General features: G+C 32.2%; 2 protein-coding genes across 3 annotated transcripts in view; one reads left to right on the forward strand and one right to left on the reverse strand.

Moving 5' to 3' along the window:
- Nucleotides 1-20560, reverse strand: part of LOC143079365 (G patch domain-containing protein 1-like) — a 33957-nt gene extending 13397 nt beyond the window's left edge. For both annotated transcript variants that reach the window (XM_076254642.1, XM_076254641.1), the window contains exons 1-12: nucleotides 20439-20560; nucleotides 12643-12774; nucleotides 12126-12211; nucleotides 11200-11360; nucleotides 10360-10442; nucleotides 7496-7548; nucleotides 6368-6553; nucleotides 5037-5172; nucleotides 4114-4335; nucleotides 2266-2616; nucleotides 1525-1703; nucleotides 382-509 (exon numbers count right to left, since the gene is read on the reverse strand). In XM_076254642.1, coding sequence (XP_076110757.1) covers nucleotides 382-509; nucleotides 1525-1703; nucleotides 2266-2616; nucleotides 4114-4335; nucleotides 5037-5172; nucleotides 6368-6553; nucleotides 7496-7548; nucleotides 10360-10442; nucleotides 11200-11360; nucleotides 12126-12211; nucleotides 12643-12774; nucleotides 20439-20502 — 1781 coding nt within the window. In that variant the 5' untranslated portion in view covers nucleotides 20503-20560. The remainder of the gene's footprint in view (nucleotides 1-381; nucleotides 510-1524; nucleotides 1704-2265; nucleotides 2617-4113; nucleotides 4336-5036; nucleotides 5173-6367; nucleotides 6554-7495; nucleotides 7549-10359; nucleotides 10443-11199; nucleotides 11361-12125; nucleotides 12212-12642; nucleotides 12775-20438) is intronic.
- A 165-nt stretch (nucleotides 20561-20725) lies between these two features.
- Nucleotides 20726-23245, forward strand: LOC143079366 (uncharacterized). Its single transcript, XM_076254643.1, has one exon. It carries the CDS (start codon nucleotides 20853-20855, stop codon nucleotides 22071-22073), a length of 1221 nt encoding a protein of 406 aa, XP_076110758.1. The 5' UTR covers nucleotides 20726-20852; the 3' UTR covers nucleotides 22074-23245.
- Nucleotides 23246-23751: the final 506 nt, after the last annotated feature.

Below are 23751 nucleotides of genomic sequence, written 5' to 3' on the forward strand. Positions count from 1 at the left end.
TTCTTGCGGTTTACGTGGAGTTGTTTTCGTTTTTGCCATTATCTTCTTATGTTGAGTCCCCACGGCGATTGTGTACTCAAGTAGTGAATATATGCTTCTTCTGTGCGTAGTCGTATGTTGACGTTGGCAACGGTGGTTTTGATGCCTGTTATTGTTGTTGACCAACATGTGAGATTATTTATTGCCATTTAAAGAAAATCTGCATACATAAATGTCTGCAAAATATATCTATCTAAATTAAAAATGTAAGTTATTATAATTCATATTAATTGGGATACTCACATGTACATAATTACATTAAATGCATTCATCAAAACCTTGCAATAATTTCTGAACTACAGTATTTTTCTGTTTTTAAAACTATTTCCATAGAATATTTACCCTGGGTAAGGATCCGGCACATTGAACTTTCTACACAACAGTTTATGAGGATACCATTTATATTCATCCCTCGTCAATCTACCATACATCTTCATTTCTGCAGCTTTTTCTCTATCATCTTTGTCTCCCTGAAGTTCAAAATTCTTTCTTTAAACTTTCTGAAATGCTCTTTTTAATGTAAATTGCAAGATTTTACAGTAAAACATTCCAACATTTTTATTGATGCATATTTATTTCAGAGGCACCTATAAGATCTATAGTTTTGTCCCTTTTCTCGTTTTTTGAAATATTAAGTAAAAGTTCCAATTATTTTCAATTCTGTATGAAGGCAAACAATCACCAATACAAGTATATTTATATATATTTTTTTATAATTAAGAAATAATTCATGGGGGCTTGAGTATATCATTATTTTACCACGGGTTGGCTTTTTATGACAAATATTTTACCCTGAGCGATTGCTAGGGGTAAAATATCAGCATTAAGGGACAACCTGTGGTAAAATCACGATATATTCAAACCCCCTTGAATTATTTCGATTCTAATAGGACAAATACCGCAATTATTTGGATCAAAGCGCTTTAGTAGATGGCATTTTTTGCTCTTCCCGTAAATAAACGCACTAATAAATTGACGTAAAATAATGGAGCAAACTGAATAAATGATGATGCTTAAACTATTTACAATCACATATTTAGATAGGTTTGGATGAATCTAAATGATCATTGTACTTATATGTCTCATATGTATACAAAAAATGGCTAATATAACACATTTTTGCATCTTTGTTTACGTTTCCTTGTTGTGATGATTTTTGCTTTCACAGGTGTGTATTTTCCCGTAAAATGCTTATACTCTGGCGTCGGGTAGCTCATTCATTAAAAAACATATGACGTGGGAGTACAATAAGAACAGCCCTAACAATATATTCATTTGTTTACCACGGGTGTGTACTCAAAGCGTTTGAAGGACGTCATGTTAGAATGTTTTATAATGACTTTCTTTTGTTTGCAATATGTTCAACACAAGACAGCAAATAACACACATAAGCAAAGGAACAATGCTTTAATTGATGATCTTCATCTTAAAGTCACAGTAAGGCCCTATTTTGTTGATAGTTTTAGTAAATATAATCAAATTTACCCCTTCTTCTGCAGGAACATCTACAGTTTCAACAGTATCATCAAACTTAGCCCTGGTAAACCTGGAGGCTATCATCCCTGCTAAAGGTTTGTACATCTTTCCTGCCTTTATAAATTCTTCTTTCTCCCTTTCTCTTTCCCATTCTGTCATATGTCCTTCTGTTACTTCAGCATAGGCATCTGTGGTTAGAATTAAAATTGGAATACTGAAATTGGATGTATAAATGGTAACCAGATTTTCTTCATTTTGACTTTTACATAATAATTTTTATTAGTATTTTCATTTAAATTATTTAATTCCATTCCGTTCGGTGAAAAGGCATTGAAGATAATACAGCAATACATGATAATGTCTCATTATTATTTGAACAATAAAATGCATGTTAGTTATGCGTGTCAAATTTTTGTCACAGAAATAGCACAGTTTTCTTTTTTTAGTTTCAGTCAGTATAACTATTAAGCTTTATTTTAATTCTAAGCTATCCATTTTTTTTTTGTCGGATACAGCTTTCTATGACCAAAATTTCAATAAAAAATCAATGGAATCATGAGTAAAATTTTCTATGCAAGCAAAGTTTCATACTTTAGAAGTTATTCATTACAACATCATCAGAATGAAGAACAATTCAAAACTGTAATTTTCATCGATTTTTATTTAATACAAGAATTTTACTGAATATCATTTTCTTTGTGTGACTATAACATATTGCATTGAGATTGGTAAATTGATAACACATATTACCCTTCATTCCCTGTTTCACAAGTACAAGATATTTCTCATATCTTGCTTGTTTTCTTTCATCTTTGATAAATGGTTTAAAAGACAAACTTCCTCCTTGGAACACTGGTGCACTGGTTCTAGATTGATCAGTTCCTGGTTGTGACTGTTGTGACTTTTCAGTAATATCTGTATGAACTGGAACCAACTGTAGTTCTGTAGATGAACTCACTGATGGTACTTTAAATAACTGCTGATCTTCAGGAATAGATATCAGGTTTTTGTCTGAAGGCTGTACTAGAGAAAGTTCAGTTCCCTTTCTAGCTCTTTCCATTTTGTCTTTATCTTTAGATGACACCAAATCAAAAACAGATCCTGCAAGGTAACACATTGTTTAGACAAAACTATTATATACATAGGAAGCTATAATGACATATCTAGACAAAGAGTATGAAAAGGAATTATTTTCTTCTTCAGAACGCAATTAAATGATTTGAAACCATTAATCTAAATAACTAGCATCTTGAATACTTTAAAATACCAAAATAAAATTCCTTTACAAGACAAAATGGTAAATTTACCAAACATTTATTGCATTACATTCATTTTTTTTTTAAATTTTCATTGTGTAATTTTCAAAAACAGTTTTTTAAATACTGATCAAGCACTTACCCTTTGTATACAATTAGCATATCTTTTTAAAATAAAAAAAAATGAAGTCAGGGTTGAAATAAATTTTCTTAAAGATTATATTCTAAATTCACGAAATTTATTGTGACCTTTTTTAACACAGCTTAATCCTCACTAACTCATGTAAATAACACACAATGATTTTGTTAAATTTCCTTTAATTTTACTTCAATGCACAAGTATATCTAATTTTATGGATTCATTATTATTCATGGGAACCAATTTTCGTTCACTTCTTGGGTAAAGGAAAACACAATTTAAATGTTCTATAGGATTGAATACAAGCGTTGGCAAAACAAAATAATCAAACATCCAAGAGACTACACTTTTTTAATCAATCCTTGAAAATAAATGAATGAATCTCCAATAGATTATATGCTTAGGGCTATTCCATTAGAATATATGTGGAAGGGAAGTTTAATCATCTTAGGGCTATTCCAATAGAATGTATGTGGAAGGGAAGTTTAATCATCTTAGGGCTATTCCATTAGAATGTGTGTGGAAGGGAAGTTTAATCATCTTAGGGCTATTGCATTAGAATGTATGTGGAAGGGAAGTTTAATCATCTTAGGGCTATTCCATTAGAATGTATGTGGAAGGGAAGTTTAATCATCTTAGGGCTATTCCATTAGAATGTATGTGGAAGGGAAGATTAATCATCTTAGGGCTATTCCATTAGAATGTATGTGGAAGGGAAGTTTAATCATCTTAGGGCTATTCCATTAGAATGTGTGTGGAAGGGAAGTTTAATCATCTTAGGGCTATTCCATTAGAATGTATGTGGAAGGGAAGTTTAATCATCTTCGGGCTATTCCATTAGAATGTGTGTGGAAGGGAAGTTTAATCATCTTAGGGCTATTCCATTAGAATGTATGTGGAAGGGAAGTTTAATCATCTTAGGGCTATTCCATTAGAATGTGTGTGGAAGGGAAGTTTAATCATCTTAGGGCTATTCCATTAGAATGTATGTGGAAGGGAGGTTTAATCATCTTAGGGTTATTCCATTAGATATATGTGAAAGGGAAGTTTAATCATTGAATGTGGGTCATGGGTCTTTTTTCAGTATGTGTCTATTACCATTAAGCACAGTTATCTAAAAATGGTTCTTGGTTGTAGGGATATTTCGATAGTGCCTTCCTACCCTCCCACATTTATTTTAATGGAATAGCCCTTAATACTTACGAACTTCCCCTAATGCAATGCTTCTGGTGATGGACGTCTGATCCTTCTGTTTCATAATACTATCAGATTCTGTATCTTTGGGCTTCTGGAAAACATGGATAGGTCTGAAATGTCTGGGTAAATCAGGAGGAGGAAAAGATTTTCTTTGATGAAGAGGTTTATCTGTTAACTTAAATCCCTCTAGAACTTTCCCAATATAACCGATTGCTAAATGCCTAGATTCTGTAAAAAGAACGGAAACATAATATCTTTTTGCAAAGTTTGTATAAATATTGCTTTCACTCTCGCTCTCGAACAGTATTAATCTGTATAAAAAATTCAAATACACATAATAAACCTATTGTAAATTAGAAATTATTGCGTGCAATTATTATTACGATTTTGTCAATATTAGACTAAAATGCTATTTAAATTTTTGCGATGCTCAGAAAAATTCTGTTTGATTCTATTGCGATTTTGTCAATATTAGACTAAAATGCTATTTTAATTTTTGCGATGCTCAGAAAAATTCTGTTTGATTCTATTGCGATTTTGTCATATTAGACCAAAATGATATTTTAATTTTTGCAATGCTCAGAAAAATTCTGTTTGATTCATTTAAAAAATTACAAAATGCTAGTTTTAATTATTGTGATTATAACCCTGGTACTTTTTTTCGCAATAATAAAAACATCGCAATAATTTCTTAATTTACAGTAGTCATTTGTGTCAGGTCACACTTTACTATAATATTATTATAATATTTGTTTTATAATTCCTTGGCAAAAAATACTGCATCTCCTTATCTTTATTAGACATATTATCAATGTAATCACAATTGCACAAAATAGTTGACTGTTAGTGTTAAGTAAAATTCAGATGAAAGCACATTGCAATAACATTCCAATCAGTCATAAAAATTCTATAGATCTCTATAAACATACCATGTTTGTGTTTTGGAGCCGTCCATCCATGTAAATTTGATGTGTCCTCTATCTCCATTGTCATATCGTAATTTGACATGTGATCTTTTGAATATATATCATCATCTTCATCCTCTAAAGCTCCTACACCAAATCCCTACAAATATATAATTAACATTTTATCTTTAGCATTAATGATGATGTCATTACTTCTCTTATGGTCGTGACCTAAATCTATTTTACAGTTTTACTCACAAAAAGATATTTCTCTTGTCACACGTAAAGTAGTGCAACATAAATAAATAAGTTCTGCAACAACTTGTTAATTTGGTAACTCCATACTACAATGTTATGCGACAGTGAGATATTTCGTTAAAGTATTGATTAATGAATAGCAAAGGTAATAAAATAATATCAGGACTTGTTCTCCTTCACAACAGATATTTAAACTTCCTGTTTTTGTGTTGTTTTCTCTTATATCATTTATTTGATTATCATGGGCAATGAAATAATGAAAGAGCTCTACTTTTAGTAATAAATAATAAATGGTTTTAATCCATAAATGATTGGATAGGCCTTTGGTATTTACATATTAAACATATTTGTTCTACTCTTCATATAGAAAATTGGATTATTTTCTAAACCAATGAATCAGAAAATCAAAATTTCATTATATAGTAAAACCATTCCTGCCTTTATAATGTCATCATGGATTCTACGCTACTTATTTTTAGTATTGTATTACTCCAACTTTAAAATACACATAAACATCAATCTTTGAATGAACTTTTCAAATTTCAGTGAAAGATTACCCCAAATAAGATCCTTCTTAGATTTCATGAATACAGAAATTTTATTGCTTATCAAAGTGCCCACAAGGAGCAGAATAATTACAACAAATCTCACATAAATAAAAATAATAATGTGCATACATTTTTATAAGGATGTACTTAGTTGATGTTTAGGAATTTGTGTTAGATGTTCAAACTATTTCTGTTTTTTTCTATGATATAGCAGGTATAGGGAGCTCCATAACACCCATTTTTATTTTATATAAGAATTCAATAGCTCATAAAAGGTCATTTATCAAAATTTAAGCAAATTCTAGATTTCTTTTCTTACCATTTGAGACCAAAATAATACCAATGCAAATGTAAGGTAAATGTCTAAGTCAACCTTCCCCCCCCCCCCTGTTTTTTTTTATATATAAATTAATGATCTTAAACAGGAGCTCCATAATCTATCAATATTTTAGTTTATTTTGTTACTACCTAGTACTATTCTGACTTATAGTATCAATTTTATATTCTAGATTTGTTTAATTTCACCTTTGTACATCCTTAAATACATACCTGACCCCTGATTCCTTTCCGACCTGTTTTAGTAACTGCTGGTGGTTCAAACAGATTGACATGACTTCCAGGGAGTGCTGACCTGGGGTCAAGACCACTGTATCCTAAACCATGAACATTGTCTTTAGCAACAAATGATATTGGAGTCGTATCTTTAGGACCAAATTCTGCTTCTTCATCAGAATCCTGTTAATAAAGTTAATAAGTACACAAAACCAGACATACAAGGTTGTGATATTTAAACAATAACTCATCCAAAAAATCAAATATAGAATAATATTCCATATTGATAGAACTGTAGTAGGTTTTTCTATATGGATTGGATTTTGAATAAAACAACATATTCACCTACTGAAAAATGATATTCACCATGCAAACGTCACATGCAATTCTGTGAATAAGTATGGGTAAAAGTTAAATGCTTTTCCATATTTCTACTCTCGGAATAATCATAGATTATTTTATTAACCATGTACTTTTTAATGCAATAAAGTAGAAAATGCAATGAAATTAACCATATTCTATATATATTCCCAATTTGTTTTGATGCAACATCATCATCAATGTATTTAAATAACAACACACCTTGTTATTTTAAAGTCATAAGAAACCTCAAATTAAAAAAAAGAATGCATATGTTTTTTTATAACTCAATGGATAGTTTTCATTATAAAACTTATGTACACATACTTTATTCTGAAGAAAATTCCACTTGTTATGAACATAAAAGTCCTTAGAAACCATATATTTTTTAACTAAGAAGGAAAGACCTTTCAATTGTTCATGAACAATTGACTTTTTAATATTTTATTTGTCTTACTTAAATGGAATCAAGGGGAATAACTCCTAAACAGTATATCTCAAAATTATCAAAATTGATCTTGACCTATGTTTTATGGTCCATGAAATGGTATTCATTTTTGAAAGATTTTGTAAAGTGGTACTTGAATTATCACCTGGAAATTTAAATTAAAAAATCATCTAATTGTATTATAAGAAGGGGCATAACTCCTTGCTGGTGTAATTTGTCACTTAAAAATCAAACAATCTAGAAAATTCAAAACAGTTGTTTCAATTTGTCTTTTTCAATGTGCATTTTTTGGAACAAATATTTTTTTTTTCACTTACCCCTTCTTCTGTCTGAGATGGTAAAGAACATCCATAAATCTTTTGCTTTGGTTCTAAAAAGATATAAATATTGTAACGTGTACACAGGGTAAGCGTGTCTGTTTCTATTTTAGAATGAGTCCGTTACCAGTTTGATACTGGATCCAAAATTGCTCTATTTACAAAACATATAACAAATAATCGTTATTCAAATATTAATGTCAATGAACCAAAATATGTACAACTGCTCTTTGCAATCGTTAATAAACCATCTATAAACTATTCTACTCAAAATATATACACTAGTACAAATTTGTACTCTTACAAATTTGTCCTGGGTCAGGAACAAACTTGTCCTCCTGGTACAATAATGTACCCTACAAGTTTACACACTTGTCCTTGTTCTCTTGGTACAATTATGTACTTTACAAGGTGGTCACACAGACTCACACTTGTCCTATACGGTACAATACGGTCCAACTTGTAAACGTACAAGTCCGTATTTCTAACAGGCACCAACCTGTTCTTTATTACACTTAGTAATATTAACACAATATCTAATATATAAGAGACAGCGATCTCGAATATAAACGTACCGTACCTTGGTCTTATGTCTCCGAAGACTTTATGACAATCGACCCTGAGCTAGGAATCTCTCCTGATTTTATACCCCAATGGTAGCCGTACCATTATTATAGGAGGGGTGTTCTTCCAAAGTGTCTCATTACTCGTACTGACAGTTTCCTTTGGAACACCCCTTCACGTTTGACCTGACCCAAAGTTTACCTGCGAAACATCTTACTCTTTTCTATGTTTAATTAAAGTATATACAAATGCATTAAATGAGGCTTCTGCAGAACAGTTACTAATATAAACAATCTAGCCTTAGATACCAAATCATCACAATATGTATTCAAATAAGTTTTGAAATCCATTTTACTGTGTCTTTTTGTTGAATAAAAGTCAATGCAATATGCTATAGTATACTTAATCTTTACAAACTGTTTTTTTTTTCTAAATAATGAATCTGTTTAAATATGTATGGTATACTATAGTCTAGGTTTATATGTATCCTTATTTAGAACATAGATTCAGGGAACAGTTATTCACATTATTCAAGCTAAAATGATAGCTTGGCTTTTCTAGTTGTAATGTAGATGTAATAATTGACTTATACCACACATTTCATTTTATTCAATCATACACATCAATTTTAGATCATAACAAAAATCTTTAACAAAACCTACTCAAATATGACATAACATTAACAACCAGATGCTCCAGCAAGGCGCAGTTTTATACGTCCCCAGAGGTCGAACCCTAAACAGTTGGGGCAAGTATGGACACAACATTCAAGCTTGATACAGCTCTGAATTATGATTGTGATTAGTTGACACAGCATCGGTTTCTGACACAGAATGAATGTGGTCTTATGAACTTAAAAAAATTTAAATTTACCTATTATGGTCTAATATCCAAAATCTAAATACATGGCCATGGATTCAGTATATCAAAGAATCCCAAGAATTCAATTTTTGATGAAATCAAACAAAGTTTAATTTTGGACCCTTTTGACCTCAATGTGAACCAGTTTGATAACAGGGCCCAAAAATCAAAAATCTAAATATATGGTTAGATTTAGTATATCAAAGAAACCCATACATTCAATTTTTGTTGAAATCAAACAAATTTAAATTTTGGACCCCAATTCGGACCAACTTGAAAACTGGGCCCAAAATCATGATAATCAAAAATCGAAATACATGTTTAATTTCAGCATATGAAAGAACCCCAAAAATTCAAGTTTTGTTAAAATCAAACAAAATCAAATTTTGAACCCTTTCGACCGTAATGTAGAACAATTTGAAAACAGGACCAAAAACTTAAAATCTAAAAACACAGATAGTTTTGAAATATCAAAGAACCCCAATAATAGTTTTTTGATGAAATCAAAGTTTGATTTTGGACCCTAATTTGGACCAACTTGAAAATTGGGCCCATAATCAAAAATCGAAATACATGTTTAGATTCAGCATATCAATGAACCCTAAGAATTATTTTTTTGTTAAAATCAAACAAAGTTTAATTTTAGACCCATTGGACCTCATGTGGACCAATTTAAAAACGGGGGCCAATTCCAAAATCTTAATACACGGTTAGATTCAGCATATTTAAGAACCCCAAGAATTCATGAAGAAAACCTCATTGAAATTGGTCAAGAAATAAGCAACTTATACAAAGTATTAGAAAAGTATTGTTTTTGGCCCCTAATTCCTAAACAGTTTTGGCCATAACGGTAACCCCTTAATATCAACCCCAACCTTCCTTTCTTGAAATGGAACCTTGTGGTACAATTTCAGAAAGATCCATACACTTACACACACCTTATTGTCTGGAAACTAGAAAAAATACTTATTTTGACCCCTTTTTGGGCCCCTTGTTCCTAAACTGTTGGAACCATAACCCCCAAAATCAATCCGGACCTTCTTTTTTTTTGTGGTTTCAAACCTTGTGTTTAAATTTCATAGAGATCCATTCAATTAAAATAAAGTTATTGTCTGGAAACTAAGTGTCTTTGGACGATGCTGTGGACTACGTGATACCAATATACAAACACAAATTTTTTTTGTGGTCATATAAAAATTTAGGGGTTCAAATTTGCTTTAAAAAAATGAAAAGTCCAGGACCATTTGAAATTTTAAGTGAAAGGGCCTCCATAAGAAATCAATGGTCATGTATAAAGCATCAGTGAAAAGAATGGTACGTAGGTCCTTGACTTTTGTAAAATATGAAAAGTTCTCTCCTAGAAAAGACAGGTTCTTGACCTTAGACCCCTGTTACAAGAACCCCTGGATTCACAAGACATATAAGTACTGTTTGACTACCTTTCTCTTGTTTCTTTCTACTGCCAATTCCATGTCCTTGTTTCCATCCCAGCTTCTTTAGAAGCTTTATTCCAACACTTAGTCTGTAATATACAGGAAAAGTCATTAAAAAATTATCATCAAATTATTTAATTATCTTTTGTGAAAAAGTTGCAAAATTGATACAGTAATATCCAGTAGTCTAAATTTTCATCTCCATCATATACACCTTTCAGAAAATATTACCAGTTTCATCAATTCTTTATATAACTTGATACAATGTATAGATTGGCTTTGAAAAAGTTGAGAACTACAGACTGCACTAAATGAAAAAAGACCATCCTATGCCTGTTGCAAAGATAAGCTATATATGTGACTGTCATACAAGTGACAGGTTTAGCTAGCTAAAAAACCAGGTTTAATCCACTATTTTGTACATCTGGAAATGTCTGCACCAAGTCAGAAATACGAGTTGTTATCCATTAGTTTGATGTGTTTGTTTTTGCCATTTGATAAAGGACTTCCTGTTTTTGCCATTTGATAAAGGACTTCCTGTTTTGAATTTTACTTTAAGTTCAGTATTTTTGTTATTTTACTTTTTTCTAAAACGATGCATAAATTTAAAATTTGATAATTTTGACATGCTTGTCATTATTTTTTTTTGCACTGAAGGTTGCAAAAAATCAATATAATATTTTATTGCAGGTGGAAAATCTTTGGGAATTGATTGATGTATACTTTCTTTCTCAAAAGAGAATAACTCTGTAGAAACTTTGTCATCATGAAAATAGCATTGAGAAGAGATAGTACATAGATCTTTTTACCATGTTTACACTGCATAAGTTTTGTCAGGGATCTTACTTTTCAGGTAGAATATAATCTGTTAAGGCTGATGTTCCTTCAAATACAGTTCCTGTCATTAAGGCCTGTCCTTCATCATAACGTCTCTTTCTTCTTTCTTCTGTAGAAAATTTCTCTGATGTAACCAGTTTTCTTGGAGCTATCCCATGTTCATTGAAATCCTATAGTGTGTAGTAGATTAATAAATTTTCATTAATGTTACAATTATTTGGACATTAAGGACATATCAATTTTTTATTTTTTTTAAATAGGTGTCTGATGTTTTAAAAATGTATTATGAATCTGCATCCATCATACCAGTTTTAATTTTTTTTTAAATTCAGACAAGAGGTCAACTTTCTGAAGCAGAATTAACCATAAAACCCTAATTGCTTTGACTCTACAATTTTTTGTATATATTTTTATCCATATTTCCCCCAGCTACATTTAAAATCATTTTGGAATTTTTCTTCTAAATAATATGGAAGTAATCTTTTAGAATTAGTCACTAAGTCTGATTGTCAGACTGTTAGTGGCAAAGATAACATCTAATTGATCCCTTCTTTTAAATAAAAGCAGTTGACCAAAAAATTCAAGTAGCTATTGGAATCATTATATCTTTGAAGCACTTACAAACAAATACATGAAATAGACACTTTAGCCTTCAGATTAGACGGTTAGTTTTCCCGTTTGAATGGTTTTACATTACTAATTTTTGGGGCCCTTTATAGCTTTCTGTTCAGTGTGAGCCAAGGCTCCGTGTTGAAGGCTGTACCTTGACCTTTAATGGTTTACTTTTATAAATTTTTATTTAGATGGAGAGTTGTTTCATCGGCACTAATACTGCATCTTCCTATATCTCACTTACATATCATAATTAATTTGAAATTTTAGGGCATCTATTTAATTTACAGTGTTTACATGTACTACAATGACAATAATTTTACCTCATCATCCATAAAATCTTCAGGTTTTTGTTGCATAGATTCATACTTTTTGTCTCTTCTAGATACAAATTCTGAGGGTGCAAAGCCTTTCAAAATAAAAAAATTATTTAATTTCAAATCTCTTAAAAGTGGACTACAATATACATTTTGTAAATACTGGCATGACCTAAAAACCTTAAAACCTTTATGCAAGTATAGTGATTCAAATTTTTGTTTTAACTTTTAATTAATATAATCAACTGATTTTTCAATCATAAATATCTAATCATGAAATTACTTTAATTAGTAGATATCAAAATATTTTTATTCACCTTCAAATTGTGCAAAATGTTATCATGGTTAACTAATGAGTAAAAGAGCTTAATACGATAGCAACTAATTCTTTGAAACGATGCAATGTATAGATTAGGACAATTTCAAAATAATTCATGACCAACAAGTTGGAACTTTAAGCAGTTTCCAAATGAAATGCCAACATATCTTGTATCTTATCTAAAATGTCTGAAATTGTTTTTACCATCTTTAGATCCAACAGAGTTAAAATATCCGGCAGAAAATCCTCCAGTAAATGCTCCATGGAATCTCTGTCTGCCTTTATTATCTTTCACCTTCAAGTCTCCGACAAACACTGGCTTCTTCAATGGTGCATCTGGAATATAGTGAATTTTATCAATCATTTTTATGTAAATATTTATACCAATCTACACAGGTTTTTTTAATTTAAAATTCACTAATAACAATTTTTCCTGCTACAAGTAGTATGTTATTAAATTCTTAACACAACATGAGTATGCAGTTACATTAACTTTTCAAACTGAGATTTTGAATAACTATTTTATTTAACTTGAAATACTTTTCTTTTCCATTTCAATTGCAGTGAAATAATTATGTTTAATTCCATTTCATTTTTGTCGAGCCTTCGACTTTAGTCGAAAAAGCGAGACCTTGCGATCCTACATTCTGGAGGCAGCGGCGGCCACAAATATTCTGTGGTTAAAAGTTTATGAAATTATAATAACTTTCTTGAAATATCCTGGATTTCTACCAAACTTAGACAGAAGCTTGTGTATGTTCATAAGATAGTATCCAGGAGTAAATTTTGTAAAAATAAAATTCCATTTTTTCCGTATTTACTTGTAAATGGAATTAGTTTTTCTACCAGGAACCATTACATTTGCTCTGTGGTTAAAGTTTTAAAATTTTAATAACTTTCTTAAACTATCCTGGAATTTTACGAAACTTGGCAAGAAGCTTGTTTGTGATCAGAAGATAGTACATGTAGTATCCAGAAGTAAATTTTGTAAAAATAAAATTCCATTTTTTCCCTATTGTACTTATAAATGGACTTAGTTTTCTTCCAGTTAACATTACTACATTGTATCTAATAAGAATTAAGCCTCTGATATAATAAGAATTACTGGATTTGAAATTTATTCATATAATTGTTCGTACATAAATGACAGTGCATCATAAGCCTCTAAAGGCTGGTTGGTATAAATATACATGTTAATTGACTGCTTATGTTTAAAATTGTAATATATTGTTTTTCATGTATAAATTGTAATATATTGTTTTTCATGTATAAATTGTAATATATTGTTTTTCATGTATGTACCAAGTGGTTCTTTAAAATAAAAATATCTATATAAAATATCTATCATGCAGTCTGCAGTTAAAGTTTTTAAAACATTTTTAAGATTCTTAATTACCGGTATATAAAATAGCCTGGATTTTTACCAAACTTGGACAGACAATCAAAAGATAGTATCGAGAGGAATAATTTTATTGATTTTTTTCATCATTTTTTTTGAGTGTTTGATAAACATGATTAACAGCAAAAGTAGGTGAGACACTGAGTTCCGTGGAACCCTTACAAATATTTTAACTTAACTTTTGAAATACAATGTAATACATTTGTACTCTTTTTCATGTTTTTCATTTCATTTGACTATGTTTTATTTGAATGTTAAACATTGTACATTTGTAAATAAATTATTGAGTTTTATTTGATTTATCCTGATGATGGAAGAGGGATGAAGTACTAACCCCTACAAGTCCCGGCAGCTGACTGACCGAAAAAGGGGGGTGTCCACTTCATGCTTCAGTGATTCCCTTTATATGGGGACATAGTCTTCAATTATGGTTGAAAAATTTCAGGTCTTGTTTGCAAAGACTTTGAATAATATAAATATATTTATAAGTCTAGTAAAATATAGAAGCTCAAAATCAATTCGTTTTTAATATAGGGACGAAGTCCACTATTACAGTAGAAAAATCAATAAAAAATAAATTAAAAAAATGGGGAAATTTCCCAAATTTTTCAATATACTAATGAACTCAAAATCGTTAACTTTTTTTTCAGACTTTTTTTAAATCCCCCCATTTTCCCAGTAATATACTTCCTTTTTCCGGTCTTGTATGCATGAGACTTTGAATATATTATATATTTTAAAACAGAATAGTAAAATATAGGATTGGAACTCAATACCAATTCATTTTTAACATGTTTAATAATTGTTTTATATGAAAAAAACATTACCTGATGAAATCGTTTCTTTACTTACATTGAAGATGGCATCATAACTTAAATAATGTCACAACTAAATCCCTAACAACAGAACAGAATTTGGAAACGTAACAGTATTTTCATTTCCTTTATTAACATGTTTGAAATAAAAAAAAATAATTTGCACAGACGTCCCAATGCCTCATATTAATTGTTTGATATGAAAAAAACTTTACCTAATGACAGGGTTTCTTTGTTTTCATTGAATATGATGTCATATATAACTTTAGAAATAACGTCACAACTTAAATCCCTTACAACAGGACCATCATTGGAAAGGTTACGATATTTCCCTGGGTGCACTTGTTTCTAGTAAGCTGGTCATGCGCCGGTCATGTGACCGGCGTACGCCTATTCGTGCGAGAAACAAGTGGAACGGCTTATATACCGGCAAATCTAACATGGCTGCCCAAGGACCATTACTACCAGCTATAATAGGTTATGGCCTATTCCAGCTGTTTGAGATAGATGAAGAAGGAAAATTGCAGCTATATCTTTTACAGACTGAATTGTGATATTTATTAAACGTTCACAACTGTAAAAAAAACATTCTCAAGAGCGACAAAGCATTTATACGTTGCTCAATTATTTACAATTAACAATTAACAACAGGATAAATATGATAATAATAATAACAATAAATAATTTATTTATAAAGGGTGACTACAATTAGTTACAAATACTTATCTTCCTTGAGACCTCGGCAATTCTAGTACAGTATATAAATACAAATGTTAGTTTGTTTAGTTAGGTTTTTAGCGCGTTTTGGCTATTTCGCGATGATTAACAATACAGTTTTAAATGAACAAATTCGGTTCTTACAACAGTCAGCCATGTTTTTCGCCGCTTAGCCGGTCAAATCAAACCGGCTAGAGTGCCGTAAGCCGGGCATGTGCAGTGCTGAATATTTTTACAAACAAGTGTCATGCCGGTTTGCCGACGGCTAACGGCGTAAGCCGTTTGCTAGAAACAAGTCCTACCCCTGTCTTTATTAACATAAAAATATGTTAGAATTAAAAAAAATAATTGATACGGACTTCGTCCTCTTTCAACTTTGTACTTTATTTAGCCTTTTCAACTTTTTTGGATTCGAGCGTCACTGATGAGTCTTTTGTAGACGAAACATGTGTCTGGCGTATATACTAAATTTAGTCCTGGTATCTATGATGAGTTTATTTTCACAGGTCACGTTTGCCTCATATAAATCAACCAAATTTTTCCCTCAAAAGGGGACGCCAGGGCCCTCCACCCTATCATCATATAAGGCACAAAATGTGCACCTGAATATAGGTATCTTGTTTTGTAACCCCATTGACATAATGGTTACATTGGTTACATTGGTTACACACGTATGAACTATCATAAATCATTCACAAATTCTCTAGTCCATTTGTGACTTTCATTCACCTAATGGTTACATTGGTTACACTGGTTACACACATGCAAGAATCCCTTTTAGCCATCTTGTTACCATGGCAACCCCATTATTCATGGCTGTGAGGTTACATAAGTTATTTAGGTTACAATGATTTAGGGTTACAATGGTTACATGCATGGAGAATCAGGTTACAATGGTTACATGTATAGGGAATCAGGTTACAATGGTTACATACATGGAGAATTTTGTTATAATGGTTACATGCATGGAGAAATAGGTTACAATGGTTACATGCATGGAGAAATAGGTTACAATGGTTACATGTATGGGAAAATCGGGTTACAATGGTTACATGCATGGAGAATCAGGTTACAATGGTTACATACATGGGGAATCGGGTTACAATGGTTACATACATGGAGAATTTGGTTACAATGGTTACATGCATGGAGAAATAGGTTACAATGGTTGGTTACACGCCATTATTCCGACAGCCCATTAGTCCGACAGCCCATTGGTCCGACAACACAATAGTCCGACAACCCATTGCTCCGACACTTATCAAGTCAAGTATCAGGGTATAAGAGTAAAATAAAATTTGTCTGTCTGTATTATTACGTTTAAATATGTAATCACATATTTTAAAAAATAACTCCGTATATATAAAATAAAGCTTAGGTAGTTCGAATACTTTCTATATATACTCAATTCGAAATCTGTATATAGAATAGAACAGAAAGAATATTTCATTTTCCAAATTAAAGGGTCTATAAAGAGAATATAAATCAAGAACAACCAGTGATGGTGCGAGCTACTGATGATTCAAAAATTTCGCTGTTGAGTTATGAATCTGAAAAAGCATCACGCAGTAGAGTTGACTTATATAAACATTGAAACCAAATTTCAGAAATCATTGTATTGTAGTTCCTGAGAACAATGGGACGAACATTTTTAACTTGGCTGTCATGTGAAAAGTGTTCGGTAAACAGGAAGTCGTTGACAATGAATCTGAAAACGCATCAAACGATATAGCCGACTTCAATAAACCTTTCAGAAGTCCTTGTATTGTAGTTCATGAAAAAAATGCAACGAAAATATTCATGGGATGGACGGATGAACTGACTGACTGACTAACTGACGGACGGACGGACAGTTGGACGGATGGATAGACAGAGGCAAAACAGTAAGCCCCCGCTTTTTCGAAGCGTCGGTATAATGATTGGGTCAACATTAAGACTTTACAATACTAATATGATATAATTATCTTTATAGCAACATAAGCCTCAGTCACAATTGGAGCCAAAACAAAATAGAAAAAAACCTTAACTAACACATTGATATCAAATAACAGTCCTTATCAAGACATGCACTATATAATTCAAAAGAACTAACAATATAATCATCATTTTCCCCCCTTAATAGTAAAGTTTTCTTGTGTTTTTAAACATCGAAAATTTATTTAACTTTTTCAAGTTCTGACATGTGCTAGATATATGCTAAAAGAGTTCCTCCCTCAAATTATTATAAAGTAAGCATTCGATTGAAAAATGTTGCTCATCCTCAACTTTATCAGCTGTACAATACGATTGTTTGAGTATCTGACATTTTCAGTTCTTAATGTAATGGGTGAGCACCGATTCTTAATTAACATATGAAGTACCTTTCTTAAAATCAATGATATCTAAATATTTTTTCTCTTGAACACAATCTTTAAATGAAAAATAAGTGTCAAGTTTGCCATAAAACACATAATGTACTTATTTGTTTACAATTAGACAATTTGACAAAGACACAAGCAGGACAAGAATGTCACACATTGTCTTAGATTTCTTACCAGTCAAACTGCGTTGACTGTATATTTCTATGTCATATACAGTCACTGACCCGATATCATTTTTCCTCATGACTATTTAAGTAGAAGACTCAGTTACCGAAATGTTCTTGTCCGTCATATTTGTCTTAATACGACCGCAAAACTTTTTTAGGGGATCTTATAATGGTATGATGTCGTCTGTGTCGAGGGTAAGGACTGAGCAGTTGAAATAAGCAAGTGTTTCAACTCCAATATAATGAGACAAATATCCCGCATGGAAAGAATGATTGGAATCAAAACGGACAACCCCAAATATTAAAGAGAACAGGTTGGTCTTTTTAGAGAAAATTTACCCATACACACAAGACAGATGCATTGTCGGAATAATGGGCTGTCGGAGTAATGGGCTGTCGGAATAATGGTTGTCGGACTAATGGGATGTCACCCAATGGTTACATGCATGGAGAAATAGGTTACAATGGTTACATGTATGGGAAAATCAGGTTACAATGGTTACATGCATGGAGAATCAGGTTACAATGGTTACATACATGGGGAATCGGGTTACAATAGTTACATACATGAAGAATTTGGTTACAATGGTTACATGCATGGAGAAATAGGTTACAATGGTTACATGTATGGGAAAATCAGTTTACAATGGTTACATGCATGGAGAATCAGGTTACAATGGTTACATACATGGGGAATCGGGTTACAATGACTTTCCCATGCATGTAACCATTGTAACCTGGCTTTCCCATGTATGTAACCATTGTAACCCGACTTTCCCATGTATGTAACCATTGTAACCTGATTCTCCATGCATGTAACCATTGTAACCTGATTCTCCATGCATGTAACCATTGTAACCTGACTTTCCCATGTATGTAACCATTGTAACCCGACTTTCCCATGTATGTAACCATTGTAACCCGATTCTCCATGCGTGTAACCATTGTAACCTGACTTTCCCATGTATGTAACCATTGTAACCTGATTCTCCATGCGTGTAACCATTGTAACCTGATTCTCCATGCATGTAACTATTGTAAGCTGACTTTCCCATGTATGTAACCATTGTAACCTGATTCTCCATGCATGTAACCATTGTAACCTGACTTTCCCATGTATGTAACCATTGTAACCTGATTCTCCATGCGTGTAACCATTGTAACCTGACTTTCCCATGTATGTAATATAACCATTGTAACCTGATTCTCCATGCATGTAACCATTGTAACCCGACTTTCCCATGTATGTAACCATTGTAACCCGACTTTCCCATGTATGTAACCATTGTAAACTGATTCTCCATCCATGTAACCATTGTAATCATGACTTTCCCATGCATGTAACCATTGTAACCTGACTTTCCCATGTATGTAACCATTGTAACCCGACTTTCCCATGTATGTAACCATTGTAACCTGATTCTCCATGCATGTAACCATTGTAACCTGATTCTCCATGCATGTAACCATTGTAACCTGACTTTCCCATGTATGTAACCATTGTAACCCGACTTTCCCATGTATGTAACCATTGTAACCCGATTCTCCATGCATGTAACCATTGTAACCTGACTTTCCCATGTATGTAACCATTGTAACCTGATTCTCCATGCGTGTAACCATTGTAACCTGATTCTCCATGCATGTAACTATTGTAACCTGACTTTCCCATGTATGTAACCATTGTAACCTGATTCTCCATGCATGTAACCATTGTAACCTGAATTTCCCATGTATGTAACCATTGTAACCTGACTTTCCCATGTATGTAACCATTGTAACCTGACTTTCCCATGTATGTAACCATTGTAACCTGATTCTCCATGCGTGTAACCATTGTAACCTGACTTTCCCATGTATGTAATATAACCATTGTAACCTGATTCTCAATGCGTGTAACCATTGTAACCTGATTCTCCATGCGTGTAACCATTGTAACCTGACTTTCCCATGTATGTTACCATTGTTACATGACTTCCCAATGCATGTAACCATTGTAACCAATTTCTCCATGCATGTTACATTGTTACCCTATTCTTCATGTATGTAACCATTGTAACCTGATTTCCCATGCATGTAACCATTGTAACCCGACTTTCCCAGGCTTGTTACAAATTTTTACTGGATTCCCCATGGACAGCCATGCATGTACAGTTTGCAACAGATAAAGTCACTATTGCATATCATTTACTTAAGGTCCATGTGTGTAACCAATGTAACCAATGTAACCATTGCTTCAATGGGGGTAACAAAACAAGATACCTATATTCAGGTGCACATTTTGTGCCATATCATGTCCACCTGGATCCGCCTATGGTGATGCCTGCACCATATTACATTGTCGAAGTTCTATTTCGGCGAATAGGCCAAGGACGAATCAACAAAGTCCCAATTGTCTCCAGGGCCGAAACGTCTTTTTTCCGTTTTTTGTCCCCTTTGCTTTTTCTGACTACTTTTCTACGCCTCACAGCTGATTAAACTTCGGACAATCTGCAATATAACTGAAAAGATATTTCATGGGAATTGTTCCTAGGGACAATACCTTCATCAATTTGTTCCACTGGGTTTCCGAGACAAATAAACGTTTCTTCTTCGTCTGAATCCATTTTCAAGTTTTTTCCATGGAGGCTGCCATTTAATATTACCGCAGTAAAATATCACAGATAAAATATTTTTTTGGAATAAAAAGACTATTATGATTATCAGATAAGAATAAGAGATTGTTTTAAAAAAACATGATGATATTTAAATGATATTTACTACATTACTAATTATTATTATCCAATGGAATTAACAAAAATGCGGTCAAGATTTACCCTTACATCACTGCGCATGCGAATCAAAAAATGATTTTGGGAATCACCCAGAGATGAACTACCTGCATAAGAATTTTTATTGTTTTGTCACGATTTATGATGTAAGCTATTTAAAAATGTTTCTGCCTATATAGGTTAACATGAAGAAGATATCCTTTAAAGGAATGAGACTGTCAAGTCAAGGAGTCGAAAGACAATCAGGTGAAAACAGTGAAACTCCCATCAGTACACTAGTTGCAGCATCAATTGAAAGTGACAATGTGGCACCATCTGGAACGTTGATTGATGAGCCTTCAATTCGTAAAAAGGAAAAATTTGGACTTTTCAAAAGTTTTAAAAGAAAATTGACGTTAAATTTTAGACGAAAAACAGATGAAACTGACCACACTCACACCGAATCTCATTACACTGCTCCTAACATTTGTGATTCAAACTCAAAGAAAAAGAAAGGACGATGTCGTAAAACCATCTGTGATGCTTCATTAAAGTCTAATTCCTCATCTCATAGTTGTGATAGCTTAGATCTGACCACATCTTCAAACAATTTACACAAGTTTAGTGATTATCATGTGAATACAGATTCTAATTCATTATTGACAAAAGATAAAGTTAGTTATCGTAATAAAGACATCTCTAGATTTCAGCAAAGTGATCATATAAAACCTGAAAAACACTCAAAAGAAAAACTGATTACATATCAAGAGGTACAACGAAGTGGGCAAGGAAATTCTGTGTATGCCTCGTCAAACGGACACTGTCTCAACTTGACCAGTTTTGTCTCAGTTGAAAAAAGACTAAATAATTCTCAGGAGCTGCTGTGCCATCCAGAAATTCTTGATGATGAAGGTGGTCCTAAAATCTGGAGTTTAACGCAAGAATTGTTCAGACTTTCAAAATTTGGATGGTACTGGGGTCCTATTACTAGAGTGGAAGCAGAAGATAAACTGTTAAATCAGCCTGATGGTGCTTTTCTTGTTAGAGATAGCTCTGATGAGCGCTATTTGTTAAGTTTAAGTTTCAGATCATATGGTAGAACTTGGCATACAAGAATTGAACATTGTAATGGAATGTTTAGTTTCTATGCACAACCAGACACTGAGGGTTATCCCTCTATTGTTGATTTAATTGAACATTCAATGAATGATTCTCAGACTGGAATATTTTGTTATTCTCGTTCAAGATCCCCTGGTGCTCCGTCATTCCCGGTTAGACTGACAAAACCTGTGTCAAGGTTTACACAAGTCAGATCATTGCAATATTTGTGTCGTTTTGTCATTCGTCAATATACTCGTTATGACCATATTCAAGAACTACCACTGCCGAAAAAGATAAAGGGATGGATTGAGGAAAATCAATATTGATATAAACATGTACATGTGTACATAATTAAACATTTTCATTTTTATTAGTACATGTATGGATTGAAGACAACTGTACTGTAGGTTTAAATGTCATGATTGTAGTTTCAAATTACATGCATAAGTAAAGGAAATGAAGGAGAAAACAGTCTCTTTACCATTACTTTTTAAATTATTTGTTACATCACTACCAACACATGCAGCAGCCATGGCCACATGCGCATAATGAAACCGAAACACCCTTTTTTAATTTTCATTTAATATCTAATATAATGAGATGGGCATTGTTATTTTATTTATATTTGTACATGTACATGTACTGTTAAAGAAATTGAACCAGTCACTGTCAACATGGTCAACAAACAAATACACATTTTACATTGTTTTACCTGTACATGTATATATATTACAATGTATAACTGCAAACTTTCATTTATCATTTATTTGTCAAATAAAAAACATGAAAAACCAACAGAATGACCATATATTGTATATATAGATGGTTATGTCATTGTCAGAACTTTTTGCCAACCAACTCATTAAAGAAAAAAAAAACTTATAGATTAGGCATATTAGACATGTTAGACAGTGTTAGATGAGACAAACAATATTTAAAACTGATAAACATGATAAAGTACTTGATCTATAGTTGCTTTAATCCATGTCCTTTGGACTGGTCGTTGGCAGTCATGCCATCTTTTTATTTTACATACACATGTAGGGTAGATCTGCATAAACTGAATTAGTGAGCGTTCCATGACTTAATACTAGTATTTATAGGTACATATGTTTTTTTAATGTACCAATTTTTTTCACATACATGTATCTGCAATACATTTGCAATACATTTGCAATACTTGGCTTTAAACATGGTAAAACAATGAAACAGGTAAAACATTGAGTCAGATTTAGAGATTATGTAACTCGACATACATCTATACATTATAATTTTAGAAACCTAATGTATCGTCATTTGATCATCTCACAAGTGCATATTACAGTGTATACTTTTTACCAAGTGTGTCTTAGTGAATTGGATTATTATATTTTTTATGTTAGTAATTAATATTAAAAGTGTTCCTTTTGGCATGTTTGGTGTAAAATTGTTTGATTGACTGTTATATCTTTTGAAAAAAAAAAACCCAAGTTTTTGATAAATTAAAAAGAATAGCTTTGCACTTAATGTTTTTACATGTAGACATGATAGATAGCTGTGAATTTTTGTTGTCCTTTTTAAAAAAGGTGTTTGCTAAAATGTGCATGTACATGTATAATCAGTGTATATATATGTTACAGTGAATTTGTATAATCACGGATCAGGGGCGTAGCTAGGCATTCATTCAACTGTAGGCACAAATCGGCAGGGGTCTGGGGGCCGCTTAAGGCCCCCAACAGCTCCATGGCAGAGTCCTGGTATGGAATTCAGGGGGGCGAAGCCCCCCCCGACGGAAAACGGATTTCAGCGTTTTGGCTGCAAAATTTTATGCACAAAAATATTAAATTTTCTGGTCGTTTAAACATGATAATTATAATATACATGATGAAAAGTTCGAAGAATTATGAATAATTCACCATAACATCTGAATGGGGAATTAAATAACTCAGTACAATTGGAAAATCAAATATCAAAAAAAATATTTACAATATGTACTGCCCATCATAGATCCGCGTATCCCTTTAA

This window comes from Mytilus galloprovincialis, chromosome 6 (genome assembly GCF_965363235.1).
Source record: "Mytilus galloprovincialis chromosome 6, xbMytGall1.hap1.1, whole genome shotgun sequence".
Lineage (NCBI taxonomy): Eukaryota > Metazoa > Mollusca > Bivalvia > Mytilida > Mytilidae > Mytilus > Mytilus galloprovincialis.